Here is a 16,169-nt window from a genome sequence, read left to right as displayed (position 1 = left end):
GCCTGGGTGTAGTTTGATGGTTTCTATGATTTTTTTGTAAAGGTTGTAAATATTACACAAAGAAAAGAATTTATTCTTTAGACACACCTCTAATAAATTAAAAGACAAAGCATGCACAACCAGAACATTACAGGCATGTAAATACATGTATTCTTGAATGTTATCTTCACTTAGAAGAAAGTTTTCCTCCTTCTTAGAAGGTGTTTAGACACACTTGATGAGCCAAAAGCCATAGCTTGTAGCTGAGCAGTAGATCTGCATGAGGTGAAGACCTTCTCCACACTTCTTCATAACCAATACGACATCTGTTGTTAAAAAACATTAACATTAAAAACTTTTTAAAAAAAGGTTTCCTTCTCAATCTTCCACCATGCAGGACAATTTTTGGTCTCTAGAATCTGGTAGTAGTCACTACAACCAGTATTAAAATGTATTAATGAGAATGAAAAGTTATACTAGAAATAAGACTGCTGATATTTAAACGAAACAATAAATTCTGTGCTAACTAAGAGATCCTTGAGGGAGGAAGAAAGAAGAAACTATGAATTCCTTACCAACACTTCCTTTTCCCATTTGTATCTTCTTCACTTCTAAAACTTCGTTTCTGTCTGAGCACTGGAACACAATGATCTTTATTGGATTGTTCACTTGGTTTTATTGTCTGCATACATTTAATTGTTGTAAGAAACTTGCCGCATTCTGGAAATCCACATGACCAAGCAAGATCTTCAGCTGTTTGCCCATTCTTATTACATAAACTGAATTTGAGACAAAAAATTAGTTAAGTAAAAGTTGACAATTGTTTAGCCTTTTTAAAATATCTTCCTATCAAAGGCGCTTTGGGCTCATACAGATGTTGGTTGCAGAATAGAAGAGGTAAAGGAAGCATAGAGGAATTCCATTTTTGCTCACTATTTATCCTCAATGGCTAGCACAGAGTACAGCACAGAGTGGGCATTTTATTTTTGCACGAATGAAAGAGTATTCTTTGTTCACTACAATGAGTTAAGTACACAAAGGAAGTCAGTGAGAACTTCTATAGAATGGCTTTTCCAAACCAAAACTAAGATGTAACACTGCCATGACAGATGAATAGAACTGTATCTCTGATTGCTTAGGGTCCATTTTTTATTTATTCCAATTGAATACATAGTATTAGATGTCATTAACAGCCTAAGTTAAGATTTAAACGATAACATTAACTTATCAATGTCAAGCATCATGTAATTAAGCTGTAGGAGTCTGATTAGTTTAATCCAAGAAAATATAAAATTTGAAGCCACTGATTTCACACTTACTCAATTTGGGCGTCACTGGCTACAAGCAGGCTGAGGCATTCCATGCTTCCAACTTTTGCTGCCTTGTGTAGTGGAGCTTCTCCAAAAACATCCTTACAGACAAAACAGCACATTTTAGTCTCTCCCCGAAACACTCTAGTGGAAGTTGGTGGGTGAAGTCTATTGTTTGAGGAAGCTATTTGAGGAAGCGGGGTTAGAAATGCATTGTACTGGCCCGAATTTTTAAATTCTTTTTTAAAAAATAAAATTCACTTGGTGCCCTATTAAATACAAAGTTGTCATTAATAAAAATATGTGCAGCCACAGCTACAAACATACATTAAATTTTAAGTGAATAAAAGCAAAATAGAATCCGACAGAAGTAAAAAAAATTACAATTTAAAATTCACCATACTTTAATATTCAATGAAGATGCAAACTACCCTAAGAAAGTTCTGTACAGAATTGTATTGGTTGGGAGCATGCCTCACGAGTATTGCTATCCTGAGACTTTTAATTTGGTAATGGAGCAACTGTTCCTTTGGAAATGAACTGTAGACCTTGGAAATGCTGTCCCATGTAGTAGCCAGCAACCATATATCCAGCTAATGAGCACCTGAAATGTAGCTAGTCTGAATTGAAATGTGCTGTAAATGTAAAATACACAGCAGATGGAGAAGACACATGAAAAGAAAATGTAAAATATCTATCAGTAATGTTTTATATTGATTACATATGAAATGATAATATTTTGGATTAATTGGGTTAGGTTACTAAAATTTTCTTGTTTCGTTTTACTTCATTAATGTGGCTACTAGAAAATCTTAACATACGTGTCTCACATTATATTTCTATTAGACATCGCTGCGACAGTCATGTTTCTAATAACTGAAACGACTAAATATCTCGGCGTCTAAGAAGTGTTTGTGTGGATTTGGGGTGGAGGGGGAGGGTTGCACACGGCAACAATCAGTTACCTAGTTACCTGTTGGTTGAGGTCAGCGCCGGTCTGCAGCTGCCAGAGAAGAAAGCAAGCAAGGCCGCCACCTGCGGCCAAGTGGACAGGCGACTGCTCACAGGGATCTGGGGGTGCGTTGACGGAGGCCCCGGTCTCCAGCAGATGCCTCAGACTATCCACCTGCGAGAAAAGAACAGCTCCAGCACCGCCCTCGCCTTTGTCAAGGCTCACGCCCTCCCGGGATTGAACATCTTCCTCCACTCCAAAAACCTTCCAACTCTGAAGAGGCTTGACTTGGAAACTCCAAGTGGTCAGTAAGCCATCATCCTAGCTAGCCCTCCCTAGAAGACTTAAGCCTGCAGGGCAAAAGCAGCCTGAGTCTCACCTCGGGGTTGCAATCGAGCAACAGCATCTCCCACCTAAAGTAGAGGACTGGAGTGCTTGGGAGAGCAGACCGGTGAGGCGCTCGCTGCAGACAAACAGGTAAGAGCACAGGCCGCCCAAGAGCAGGAGAATTTAAAGATCCCCAAGGCCAGCGGGCCGGCCCCTCCCCGCCGCGCCACAGCTCTGGCTGCGCCCCAGCAGCTCAACCGTGGGCTGCCGGCGTTCCTCCGCCCAGCTGCAGCCGCACGTACACAAACACTGACACGTGCAACCAGGAACCCAGAAAGGCTGCCGGGGAGAAAGGAGGAGGAGGCAGCGCGGGTCTGCCAGCTGATTGGCTCAGTGTGAGGGTGGTCAGGCCCGCCCACCTTAGGGCGGAGCCCCGGGCCGCTCACCAGAGCCCCTGTGCGCGTGCGTCGTGAGGGACGGGATTCCGGGCGGCTGGGCTTCAGCGGCCGCCATGAGGCGCGCTGAGTTCGGCACGTCTCATGCTGTCGTGTTCACCTCTTTAGGCCCTTTGGGGAAGCGGAAATCGCGGGCGGAGGTTTTGGGTTTTGCTAGCACGCACGTAACCAGGAAACCAGGGAGCTACAAGGAGCTCGGCTGCAACACGACCTTTGGAAGCTGCTACGCTTGGTGCTGGCTCCGGGGGCCCAGCCTCCGGCTCCTGAGGAATGAAAATTCCTTCTTGTCTCACGTTGAAAGTCGCCCCAGGCTTGGCTCTGTCCCTCAAGGCCCTGGACGTTTAGAGAGGAAAGCGGAAGCTGGCGGGGGCGATGGGGAGGGCAGGCGGAGGGGCGGCTAAGGTGAGCTAAGGGGATGGGTTTTCCCGCAGGGACTGCTCCCCGCCCCCCCCCACCACCACCTCCAGCACCTCTCTCGCCTTTGTCAAGGTTCACGCCCTCCCGGGACTGAACATCTGGTTTAAATGGTTTATCAAACCCCACCCTTTCGGGTTTAACATTATACCACGTCCGTTCTGGGAATGATGTAAAACGAGCCCACCACTGTAACGTGTCCCCTCTTGGAGGTGGGTTTGGCGCAGTGCTGGCCTTGACGCCTAGGGAAGTGTTGAGGGTCCCCAGCTTTTAGCCCTGAGCTTGCCGAGGCGGGAGCCCCCCACTCATCATGGGAAGAGTTAGGGGATAAACGAAGGGCCCGGGCCGTGGACGCTGAGGGCCCGTGGCGCTCTTCCCCGTGGGCAGGGCTGACTAGCTCTGAATCGCTGGGGCGTGGCGGGAGGAAGCCTCTCCGGAGCTCTTATGCTGAGCCATTCCTTTAGCTTGAGTCATTCGTTTTTGTAAAGCTTTAGGAACAGACAGACATCCTGACTTCAAACCGTAGCCATTGACCGCCTATCAGATAATCTCTGGACTCTTTTCCTAAGCACTTTTTTTTTCGGGTTAATCTAGCTAAAAGCTAAAGCTCCAGCCATATATTTATTTTCCCTAACCTCTTCAGCGATTCCCTTATATCTGCTGATACCTTTGAGAGCAGGACTGAAAGATAGTTTGTTATTATGCTTGTAGAGGACAAGCTCATTGTCCTGTGAAGATAGGTGGCCTTTTAGTTCTAATTTTGGTTACGGTTTATTGTTTATTTTGTAATAAGAGCCATAAAATAATTTTGCAGTAATTCATATTACTAGACTTATGCAGTGATCCAAGGTGTCGACTGAGAGAAAAATGCACAACATGAGAGGTGTGAGTTAAGGTTTATTCAGGGTCTTACTGAGGACTGTTAGCCCCAGAGACAGCCTTCAGATAGCTCTGAGGAACTGCTCCAGAGAGGTGGGGGGAGGCTAGTTTATGTGTGATTTTGTTGTTGATGTTGTTAGGGAATACGTGCAGTCAAATGTATCTTGGTAAAAGATCACTGCTCCTCACAAAGAACAGATATCCCAAGTTAATGATTATAGGGCTTTTCTATATATGGGAAGCAGGCTTCATTAAAACTCTTCGTGAAATGCATCTGTCTAAGGGCCTGTTTGTCCAAAGCACAGAGCCTCCCGTTTTCATCTTTAAATTTCCTCTGTCTGAAGCACAGACTGTCCATCCTGTTATCACCTTAATCTCTTCATCTGAAGTGTCCAGTGCCCTATTGTTCAGCGGCTGCAGCGGTTAACCTTTGAAGACTTGGATGGTGAGCAAAATGCTCTTTGCTCTTTTATTTGCAAAGGGGTAGTTTTAAACGTCTTTGTTTATATGCATACTCGAACATGAACGTGTATATGTATTTATGTTCAAACACATATATAGAATCGTACTTGTGTTCTTTTTAAAAAATATTTAAACTATTCACAGTACCTTTTTATGCCATTTAAAGAATGTCAGAGATACATGAGAACACATGTCCATATTGCCAATTTTCCTTTTCTCATGTTTTTCAATTAGGTAAGTATGTTCATTTTCAGGATTTCCTAACTAATACAAGGTATTATCAAAGAAGTTCGTAGATTTCTAAACATGTTTTGCAGTCAACATATTATGCAGTGGGATATTATTTGTGTGATGCATGCGCTTCCACATTACATCCTTTCTCTTGAAAACAAGATTCTGTTCAGCATGCATTAAATCTGGTAATTATTGTTAACTTCCTGTGACATATTTAAATTTCACAAGAAAAGGGAATGTTGTGAGTAGTTGTTAAAGCTTTTGTCCCTTTAATCACTGCATACTTGTCCATTGCTCATAATGTTTCCAAAAAATTCTTTATATCTCAGGTAAGTATTTGGTTTAGTCTTAAAAATGGGCCTAAAAAACTGAACAAAGCTGGTAGAGTACAAAAATATACAGAATAAATACATTTGGGGGACAGTATCTTACTGGCAAGTAACTGGAGATTTTACTGAACATGTAGCAAGTGGGATCAATTTTCTAAAGTGGAAGATGGTCTAAGATGCATATTCAACAGTCAACAGTCACTCTTCCAAGCATTGCTGATTCTACTTACGTTTAATTTGCTGGTAGATGTGTCTGAACTAATCAAATGTAATTCTGCCTCCACTGGCATGCACAGTCAGGAAATCCATGTATGATCCTTGTACGATTATAAAAGCAAAAGATTTCCCACAAATAAATTCTTCTTGTGCCTTATTATATAAACCCTTCCAGCCTTGCTTACTCCAACTTCTTGGAGAAGGTGATAAATTATATAGTTATTATAAACAGCTGCTGCTCCAGGATATTGTGGCACAAAGGATAGATAGATAGATATTTAGATAGATAGATGGAAGGGAGGGAGGGAGGGAGGGAAGGGGAGGAAGGAGAGAAGGAGTGAAAAGGCAACTCTTTTTTACAAAAGAATTCCAAATACTTCATGTAGACACTCCCCACTCCAGGAAATAGAGATTAATCCTCTCCCTACACTGTCCTCTTGAGGGTGGGCTACACATAATGCCTTGCTTCTGAGAGTAAGAGTATAGGAAGGGGGGAAGGTAACTTTACAGTGGAGAAACCTGTGAGACACTACCCTGGCCAGGTATTTGTTAATATTATCAGTGGTAAGTCATGATGATAGCATGCACCCCTGAGATGATGTGTTGAGAGGGATACTTCATCTCTGCATCTTCCCAGAAGTCCATAACCCAAGTCTAACCATGAGTAAAATATCAGGTAAAACCAGATTTGGAGACATTCTACAGGATATCTGGCCAGTACAAAACTGTCAAAGTTATAAAAAAACAAGGAAAACCTGAGAATCTGTCATGGACTAGAGGCGGCTAAGGAGACATGATGACTAAATGTGGTGTGATAACCTGGATGGGAGCCTGGAACAGAAAGAGAAAATTACAGTAGTCCCCGCTATCCGCAGTTTCCATTTCTGTGGTTTCAGACCAACCGTGGTCTGAAAATATTAAATGGAAAATTATAGAAATACACAATTCATAAATTTTAAATTTCATGCCGGCCTGAGTAGCATGATAAAATCTCACTCCATCCCTCCTGGGAGGGGAATCCTTCCTTGGTCCAGGTTAGTCACCTAGTAGCCATCTGGGTTATCAGGTTTACTGGGTTACAGTGTTCAAGTAACCCGCATTTACTTAATAATGGCCCCAAAGCGCAAGAGTAGTGATGCTGGCAGTTCAGATATGCCAAAGAAGTTATGAAGTCCTTACTTTAAGTAACAAGGTGAAAATTCTTGATGTAATAAGGAAAGATAAGAAATCAAACACTGAGGTTGTTGAGATCTACAGTAAGAACAAATCTTCTATTTGTGAAATTGTGAAGAAGGAAAAAGAAATTTATGCTAGTTTTGCTGTCGCACCTCAAACTGCAAAAGTTACACTTAGTTAATTTTCTAGATTTAGTAATGACAGAAGATACCTAAACCAGTATGAAGCTAGTTTTAATAAAACAAGGAACGAAAAATCTCACAACTTTATTACTTCTTATTCTGATCACTATTTAGTTTTTTTATTCTGATTAGCCAATACACTTTAGTTCCGCTGTAAAACACACTGCCGGTTGCATTGATCACTGGGAGATCTTATCAGGCTGTTCTGTAGAATACTCAGTTACTTGGGATCACATCAGTTTGAATTTTTTTCCACACTATGAGGATTATTATAATATGGAATATAATTAAATATTATATAACTGGTGAGATATGGATAAGAAGTGAGTGCTATAACTTTTAAGAAGACTAAATTGAATGCTTTCAGATTCCTCAAGTAGCTAAGAAAAATGCTTTCAAAGCAGGTGAGGATAAATCAACTGTAAAGGATGGGGAGAAATAGTTCTACCCTCAAATTGTTCCACAGGCATTTTTCAATTCATATTCCATTTTAAAGAAACATAATCTGGAATTTGTATGCATATGGTTTATGCAAGAAAGACAGTTCTGAACTCTCACATTCACCTTCTATTTAAAGAAATAGCTTCTGACCCTAAGTGAAAAGGTGGGAAAATAACTATATATTTACATATTTTAAGTTAAAATGTGTATCATATGTTTGTATACTCACATTCATTTCCACCTTGATTCTTGTTTAATTGATAAACTACAAGTCCCAATAATACCAGATAAGAGGGCTCTTACTGCATTGATTGTGCAACCTATTTCTTTCATTTAGGAAACAGAGAGTAGCTGAATATATAGAATACCTTCAGAAGAAGCATGCATTATATTTTTTGTGTAGGCCATAGCTAATTGATATATTTGATATATAATTTATCTAATGTAGAAAGTTGAAACTCATTTTCTTACAGTAACTCAGATTTGTCAGAATTTGTTAACATCCTACTCAAATTAATCTTTGTCCCTAAGAGGAGAAAATATATAGATAAAATGTTGGTTTTACTAATCAAGTAATAATTGAAACAACTAAATAACAGTAATATATGATGTCAAGATAAGTTCTACTCAAAGCATATATCTAATATTCTACATTTTCCAGCTACTTTAAATAATGTGTAATTTTTAAGTAAAACAACTGAGTTTCAAACTTTTGACACATTTTCCCAAATTATCTAATAAATCATTTTTATTATCCAATTATTTTATGCAGGTGCCATTGATAAATTCCTTACATGCTTAATGTTTTTTAAGAACTAAGTAACCAAAATACTTTGAGAATTAGGTCTGTAAATTGGTGCATCCACTATGGAAAGCAGTATCTATCGCTTTTCCTCAAAGTATTCAAAATAGAACTACCATATGATTCAGCAGTCCCACTTCTGGGCATATAGCCAAAGGATTTGAAATTAGAATCTCAAAGAGAGATTTTTCCTTCCACATTCACTGTGGCATTATCCACAATAGCCAAGACATGGAAGCAACCTAAATGCCTGTCACTGAATGAGAAGATAATGTGGTAGCTACGTAAATGGAATATTATTCAGCCTTAGAACCTGGGGGACATTATGCAAACTGAAATAAGCCAGACACAGAAGAACAAATATAACATGATCCTACTTATACGAGGGATCTAAAATAGACTCAGAGAAGCAGAGTAGAATGGTGGTTACTAGGGGTTTGGGGGGGGCGGAATGAGGAGATGGCAGGCAGAGGATATAAAGTTTCAGCTCTGCATGTCCTAGAGATCTACTGTGCAGCCCGGTGCCTACAGTTAGCAGTACTGTGTGTTTTACTTAAAATTTTGCTAAGAGGGTAGATCTTATGCTTAGTGTTCAAATAAATTAGGTGGGAAGAAACTTTTGGAGATGATGAATATACTTAGCATTGATTGTGATGATGTTTTCATGGGTATATATTTACGTCCAACCCTATCAAGTTGTATACATTAAATATATACAGCTTTTTATATGTCAGTCACACCTCAAAGTGATTTTTTAAAAAGAAAAAAAAGAAAAGATTTGGGAATATTTTTTTAAATGGACTTCATCAAATTAAAAAAAAATCGAAGGATCAAAAGAAACAAGAAAGTGAAAAAACCCCATAGAATGGGAGAAAATATTTGCAAATTATATACCTGATAAGAGTCCAGTATCTAGAATATATAAAGAATGTTTATAACTCAGCAATAAAAGGACAACCCAACTACAAAATTGGCAAAGGATTAACATCGCTCCAAAGAAGATAAACAGGTGGCCACTAAGCACATGAAAAGAGTCTCAACATCATTTTTCATTATGGAAATGCAAATCAGAACCACAAGATAACACGTCACACCCACTAGGATGGCTATTATCAGAAAGATGAACAATAACCAGTGTCGGTGAGGATGTGGAACCCTCACACATTGCTGGTGGAAAAGCAAAAAGCCACTTTGGAACAGTTGGGCAATTTCTCAAAATCTTAAACATAGAATTACCGTGTGACCCAGCAATCCCCCTCCTAGGTTTATACCCAAAAGAACTGAAAACCTATGTCTACACAAAAACAAGTACGTGAAAACTACCAGCGTTATTCAGGATAGCCAAAAGCTAGAAACAACTCCAAATGTTCATCAGATGATGAACAGATTTTTTTTTAATGTGTTATATCTGTATAATGAAATATTATTCAGCCAAAAATAGGAACGAAGTACTGATACATGCTACAACATGCACGAACCTTGTAAACATTATGTAAAAGAAGCCAGACACAAAAGGCCACATACTGTATGATTCCATTTATATGGAATATGCAGAATAGACAAATCTGTAGAGACAGAAGGTAGATTAGTGATTGCTAGGGGCTGAAAGGAGGAAAAGATTGGGGAGTGACTGCTAATTTCTACAGGGTTTCTTTTGGAGTGATGAAAATGTTCCAGAATTAAATATTGGTGTTGGTTGCACAACCGTAAGCAATTAACATTCACAGCACTGGAGATAGGGCACTAACTGGTAAAGAGGTCTGGGAGGGTCACCGTCAGTGTCTACTACACCTGCCCTTCCTTTTAAAATCATGTATTTCTTTCAGATTTTACATCATCGATTAAGGTCTGTAATTTCTATTACAGCATTTTCTAAATTCACTGCATGCTATGCAAACACTTGTCAAGTTTCAAATTATAATTTTATATCTTATCCCAAGATTTGGCAGAAATAAACATATACTCTTGCTGTTTAAAATCTCCTCTTAGTTCTCATTTTCTGAAATTAAAAAGTACTGAATTTTAGCTTACCCTCTTATGGGAGTCCTGCCATTTTAAACAATCATGTTAGCTCTGCTTTTTGGAGAACAGTATGGAATAATGATGAAGTACACAGGCGCTCTGGCATCCCGGCTGTCCCACCGCCCAGCCCTGTGATCTGAGGCAAGTTGCTTAACTTCTTCACTGGTGCCTCAGTTTCCTCCCACATTAAGTGGGCCTCATAACAGCCAGTATTTCATAAAGTTTTGTAGGAGTTAGTACCTGTAAAGCACTTAGAACAAAGAACAAATCCTGGCCTATAGTAAGAGCTCAATAAATCTTTGCTTATAATTTCTAGGTCCTCCCCAAATATTCTTTTAAGCTTCAGCAACAGAAACCCTGTGGCGTATTCTAACCACAGAAGGCAACATGAGTTTAAATGGATTTTGCTTTCTGATTTGTTTCTTTTCTGATAACCTTCCTGAATGTGTCAACTTTTTTCTTAGCCTTTTTGGATACAATAGCACATGGGCTTAAGTCTTCAGTGAAATAAAAACTTCTATATCCAGTTTCTGAGTAAACTGACGGTGCTATGGACATCATCCTATTTGGATTGTCTTTCTTCTAAATACTTCACCTAATATGGCTTCACCCTAAAGTTCATTGGAAGCTTTTATATTTACTAGCACAACCATAGATTTTTGGAGTCCTACAATCAAAGAATTTTACATAACTAGGGACAGACATTTTGAAATTCTCTACTTCAAACTACTTATAGTCTAAACTACAGATGAGGAAATTGACTCTTAAGACTATATGACTCTTCCAAAATCACAGATGCTTCGGTGATTTTTTTCTCTCTGGTATACTGAATTATCTCCCTTTTCTGCACTTCATTCTCATTAATGAAGCAATTTATTGTCAAAAATAGTATAAAATTGTATAAATGCTGCTTTCCAATAATACTAAAGGTCTATTGAGTTCACCACCAATCAGGAACCTTTACTGGAAGCTTGTTCCTGATTGGTGAAAGCCTGCTGTAACAGTGGAATTCCAAGGAGTAAACAAAAAAGCATAGCAACAACTGAGTTTGCTGTCTCACTACCCTGAGCCTAGGCCAATCTGGACTCCTTCATCCCAGATGAGGTGGCCTCTACATTTTATATGAACGCTCTGATTTTCCATTCAACTGTGATCCACCTTATAACATGGCAATCCAATACAGACAGGAAGATAAAACTGAACAACACAGCTAAAATAAAGTGTATTCCCAGGTAAAATAGACAAATGCTTTCATTTTAAATGGATTAGTTTGATGAGCTTCAGTTATAAGGCAACAGGAAGGTACTAGTGCACAGGAACTGTATCTATGGGCAGTGTCACCAATTCCTACTAGTGGCAGCAGCTGTGGTGGGTGACATGACTCACTGGAGTGTGTGATCCCATAGCCAGAAAGGATTTGCAAACAGCTCTGATCATTAACCCCATGCTGTGGAGACAGACATGGAAGAGTGCTGTGCTCCTCAGAGCTATAGAGGGTCCTGGTTTCCTAAGAAGGAATGTTCACATCCCAGAGCTGGTAGTTTGGTGCCCTATCCCTAGGTGATGAGGGGAAGATGCTTTTTATTATGACTGTCAAGTTGGAGTGGAGTCTCTTTTTGCATTTTCTGGGGGAAGATTCTACCATATTATTTTTTAATGTAATTTTTAAATTTACAGAATACCCACTGTGGAGACAGGATGAAGTTGACCAGTGAAAAGTTGCCCAAGAACCCCTTTTCTACTTCTCTATCCCACTGTGCTGCTAAGAACCAAAAACTCTTCCAATGGAGAAAGGAAAACACTGGTACAAATCCTGATAATATTTTCACTAAAAGTTAATTAGGAACACCAGAGCAAAAGAGACAAGAAATATGAGTCTTACTGCTGGCAAGAAATTGGTTAAGTTTACAGTCCTTTCTAGCTTTTCTGTAAGAATCTGTGAAATTGCTTGAACCTACCTGGTAGCAAATTATCAGTGAAGAAGTTTCATAATGAGATCCTGATCCTGATTTTACTCTCAGGACTTTAGGACACCCTTCTGGAAAAGAGAAGCCAGATGTCAGTTCTGTTAAAGAGAACAGTACCATACTTTACTTGAAATTAGCACTTAAAGCTACCATTTTTTTCTATAGACTTAAAAAAATTAAATTGGGGATGGTTAGCTCATCTAGTTAGAGTAGTTCTAATTAAGGCTCCAATTAAGAATTTCACTCACCCACAGGCCAGCTTTGTCTAAAGAATTCCACATAGACTGACTGCATTGCTAGAGCTCCTGCCTAGTAGGAAAGAGGGTTAGTTTGACAACCAGCCAATATGTTTCTTAATTATATAAGGCACAGTGTCAGGTATTGTGATAGTGCTTTCTTTTTTTAAGGTAGTGCTTTTTCCTTGAACTAAGGAGGTCAGTTTCAGGAATGAGAACTAGGAAGGAAACTAGTATAAACAGTATCAGATGAATTCTATTTAATTTATTACTTTAAGAGAGAAAATTCATATTGTATGGATAAAGATGGAATTCTTTACTTTTTAAAAAATCAGATCATTACAGCCATGCTAGTTTGGTGGATAAGGCACTGCACCTCTTGAAGGAAAGAATAAGAAGAGGGGATACTCTGGCATATTTCCTACGAGGTCAACTGTATTTTGAAGAGGTATCATTTTTTGTTGATTTGTTTTCATATAAAGCTGCTGTTAGATCTTCATAGCAAAATTTTCTATAGAGTTCTTTACATTGTTAAACCAGGGAAATTCTGTCAAATTCCATAGATTATGGTTGTGGATTTAAGTATGATACATTGGTCCCAGCTTACGGAGATATTCAACCTTTCTCCATAAAAGTCATTCTAATTAATGTCATTTATAGGAGTCATTTTGGTATGAAATCCATTTTCACATGATAAATTACAAATCTAATTTTTATATTTTGCCCGATATATTCAACATCATTTATAAAATATTTTCATTTTATTAATAATAAAAAATCCTGATTCTTATCTAGTACTTAAAGGCAGCTTTATATGTTCCTATATGGAGTAAGGAGGGAATTTCCCTCTTTATCCACATTATGCTGAGGTTTGCAAAGTAGGTCTAGGAGGACCTATGTAAACTATCACTCCAACTTCAGCAGCATAGCTTCAGTTGTTCATTGAACCCCAGGGGAAGATGCGAAAAGGGACCAGCTGTCCCCAACCCCTCACTATCCATTGAATGTTGGGCAGCTGTTCACCTATATCCCACTTACTTATCTTTTGATGGCTCCTTCGTTCATTCTGGCAACAAATATTTGTTGAGGACTCATAACGCACCTGTATCTCCGAGGATCACATAGCATAATGGTTCAGAGAATGATCTTTCAGCTTTGGGCATAGGTTCAAATACGGTTCTATTGCTTGTTAACTGTATCCTTGGACACAAGTGCTTAACCTCTTGGTGCCTCAGTTTCCTCATCTGTAAAAGGGGGTGATAATATGCATTTCGTAGAGCTATTACGAGGGTATATTAATTGTAAAAATACTAACAGGGCCTGGCACCTACTAAGTGCTTTATAAGTATTTGCTACTATTATGCTAGGTACTAGATATACAGTGATGAGGGAGTTAAAATGGTCCCCATTTCATAGAGCTTACAGTCTAGAGGAAGAAAATAAATTTATATATAATTAAAAATAAGTTAAAGTACTATGAAAGCAATTAACTGGGTACTCTGATAGAGAATAACTTAGGGATAGGGAGGAAATACCTGTTGTTGAAACTAAAACTTGAAGAAAAGGAAACAGTTAATGCAAACAGCCACAGGGAAGTGCATTCCAGGTAGAAGGGAGAACAAATGCAACGTTTCTGAGATGAGGAAGAGTTTGGTGAGCTCTAGGAATTAAGATACCAATGTCATAGTCAGCAAGGAAGAGAATGACTCTAGATAAGCCTTGTTTAAAATGTAGTGAGAAACCATTGAAGTGTTTTGGGACTGTGATGAATGGATTGGAAGGGAAGCATAGAACCAAGACCAGTTCAGGGGAAAATTATACTAGTTGGGTCAAGAGAGGATGGTGATCTTGACCCAGCAGTGGAGCTGGGTCCTGGATTTATTTTGGAGGTACAAGTAATGGCATCATGGACTGAAAAATAGAGAAGTGGGGAGGAGTGAGTTTTGAGGGGACCATCAGGAGTTCAGTTTTTGGACATTTTATGTTTGAGATCCCCCTTAGTCATCCAAGCATACATGTTTCAAAGTAGAAACTACATGTAAGACCCTAGATCTCAAAGGAGAAGTCTGAGTTGAAAGTATATATCTGAGATTTTCCAGCATGTATATGATATTTAAAATCATGAAAAACTAAAAGGACTTCCTTTCTCTCCCTCTGTATAGAGTATTCTAAGTTTTCCAGCCCTCTTATATGTTGGCCAAACACTAGCCAGAAAGAATGAATCTTTACAACTCAGTCATTTACTCATTGTTACGTGTTCTTTAAGATACATATTTGTTAGCATTTTGGTACAGTTTTTTTTTGTTTGTTTGTTTTTTTTTTTGGCTGTACGCGGGCCCCTCACTGTTGCGGCCTCTCCCGTTGCGGAGCACAGGCTCCGGACGCGCAGGCGCAGCGGCCATGGCTCATGGGTCCGGCCGCTCCGCGGCACTTGGGATCCTCCCGGACCGGGGCACGAACCCGTGTCCCCTGCATCGGCAGGCGGACTCCCAACCACTGCGCCACCAGGGAAGCCCTCTTTGGTACAGTTTTTATTAATTTTATCAGTTTGTTGATTAATAACAGTTTATGAAAAAAGAAATTCAGTTGTTTCTGTGTTTTCCAAAAGTCGCTTTTCTCTGGCCTGCTCTTCCTAGTAATGACCTTCCAACTCAGAGACTCTCTTTCCACTGTTACAAATGATTTATTCTTTAGTGTAAGGCATTTTCCATGGTGGATTAAGACATAAGCCCCATTTTTGTTCCTTACACTTCAGCGTATTTGTTATTATATCCTATAACACTGAGGAGCCTTAAATGAATGACATATAACACGTAGGTTTTTATAGGAAGTATGGGAGAAAGATAATTTTGGAGAATCACATGTTTGTTGTTCTGTGTCTTCTCCCTAGCTAGAAAATGGCAAAACTGGAAGAGCCATATCATAGTGGATATTTAGTAGTAGCGGATATCCTGCTGTTTATCTTTTCTCAGAGTCTTTGGCCCCGGCTCTGAAGCTTCTCAGACTCCAGGAGTAGCGGGTGACATGGCAGGCTGGAACGAGCAGAGGGCTAGGCTGTCATTTAGAGAGCGGTCTGGCCATAGCCAAGAGTAAGAGTGAAAAAGCCAAAGGGAGCCTGACCCAGGTTCCTCCTGGCCGGTCCCCTCAGTTGCCATAGTTAGGTTTATTTGATTGATTTTATAGTGTGTTGATTGTTGTCAGTAGCTTACTTGCAAATTCCATAAATTTGTTGCTGTCTTGTTTTATTTGGTGCTGCTGGATAGATTTAGGTGGGACCTAAGTATTCGGGATTACTTTAAGGTAATATTGAAAATAATTCAGTATTTCCTTGGAGCTTACAGGGATGGTATGAAGAAGCATTAGAACAGTTTGAAGAAATCAAGGAAAAGGATCATCAGGCAACTTACCAGCTAGGAGTGATGTATTATGATGGCCTGGGGATGACCGCAGACGCTGTAAGTTACTGTTTTGTTCACAGTGTTTAAGATTTCATTGTTTATGGATTATTTGATACATTTAAAATTATATTTTAATAATATATTTCTATACTTATATTTAAATAATCATCTATCCTTTCAGCATTTAAAGGATAGCAGTGGTCATTTTTACATTTACGTGAAAAACAAATTTCTTTTTGCCTCTCTCCTTGCTACTATTAGCCGTCAATAACATTTTTGCTTTAAAATGTTTTCCTTTGTTTTTAAAAGTTACTTCAAAGCTACAAGAACATGGAGAAAAGTTAGAAAATAAGCAAAAATAAGATCACTCCAAATTTTACTGTCAAAT

The 16,169-nt window shown here is 39.2% G+C and overlaps 2 protein-coding genes across 4 annotated transcripts in view; one reads left to right on the top strand and one right to left on the bottom strand.

The window, feature by feature from the left end:
- Positions 1-69: 69 nt before the first annotated feature.
- On the bottom strand, positions 70-2,879 carry ANKRD37 (ankyrin repeat domain 37). 2 transcript variants are annotated; one of them, XM_059049376.2, is made up of 5 exons: positions 2,621-2,879; positions 2,263-2,415; positions 1,299-1,390; positions 555-758; positions 70-305 (listed from the first exon to the last, which is right to left on the bottom strand). In XM_059049376.2, coding segments are annotated over exons 1-5 (477 nt in total). In that variant the 5' UTR covers positions 2,648-2,879; the 3' UTR covers positions 70-304. The 2 variants fall into 2 exon arrangements, with proteins under 2 accessions (XP_058905359.1, XP_058905358.1); XM_059049375.2 differs by lacking the exon at positions 70-305 and having other exon boundaries at positions 551-758; positions 2,621-2,861.
- Positions 2,880-3,695: 816 nt separating this feature from the next.
- LRP2BP (LRP2 binding protein) overlaps positions 3,696-16,169 on the top strand; it is a 55,769-nt gene continuing 43,295 nt past the window's right edge. Inside the window, exons 1-3 of one of the 2 annotated variants that reach the window (XM_059049377.2) lie at positions 11,864-11,984; positions 12,719-12,831; positions 15,725-15,838. In XM_059049377.2, the coding sequence (XP_058905360.1) occupies positions 11,879-11,984; positions 12,719-12,831; positions 15,725-15,838 (333 nt within the window). In that variant the 5' untranslated portion in view covers positions 11,864-11,878. Of the gene's footprint in view, positions 4,762-11,863; positions 11,985-12,718; positions 12,832-15,724; positions 15,839-16,169 lie in introns of those variants that run through there. The other variant, XM_067022502.1, reaches the window with a different exon arrangement.

This window comes from Kogia breviceps, chromosome 20 (assembly GCF_026419965.1).
Source record: "Kogia breviceps isolate mKogBre1 chromosome 20, mKogBre1 haplotype 1, whole genome shotgun sequence".
NCBI lineage: Eukaryota > Metazoa > Chordata > Mammalia > Artiodactyla > Physeteridae > Kogia > Kogia breviceps.
This window is presented reverse-complemented; position numbering and strand designations above follow the sequence as displayed.

What these genes read in the sequence shown, in the direction of transcription:
- ANKRD37 (XM_059049375.2), bottom strand. Translation starts at nt 2,647, where the DNA reads ATGCTGTTGCTCGATTGCAACCCCGAG. An exon ending in GCGCTGACCTCAACCAACAG is followed by an intron (nt 1,391 to 2,262) that starts GTAACTAGGTAA and finishes TTTGTCTGTAAG; the next exon opens with GATGTTTTTGGAGAAGCTCC. An exon ending in GCCAGTGACGCCCAAATTGA is followed by an intron (nt 759 to 1,298) that starts GTAAGTGTGAAA and finishes TCTCAAATTCAG; the next exon opens with TTTATGTAATAAGAATGGGC.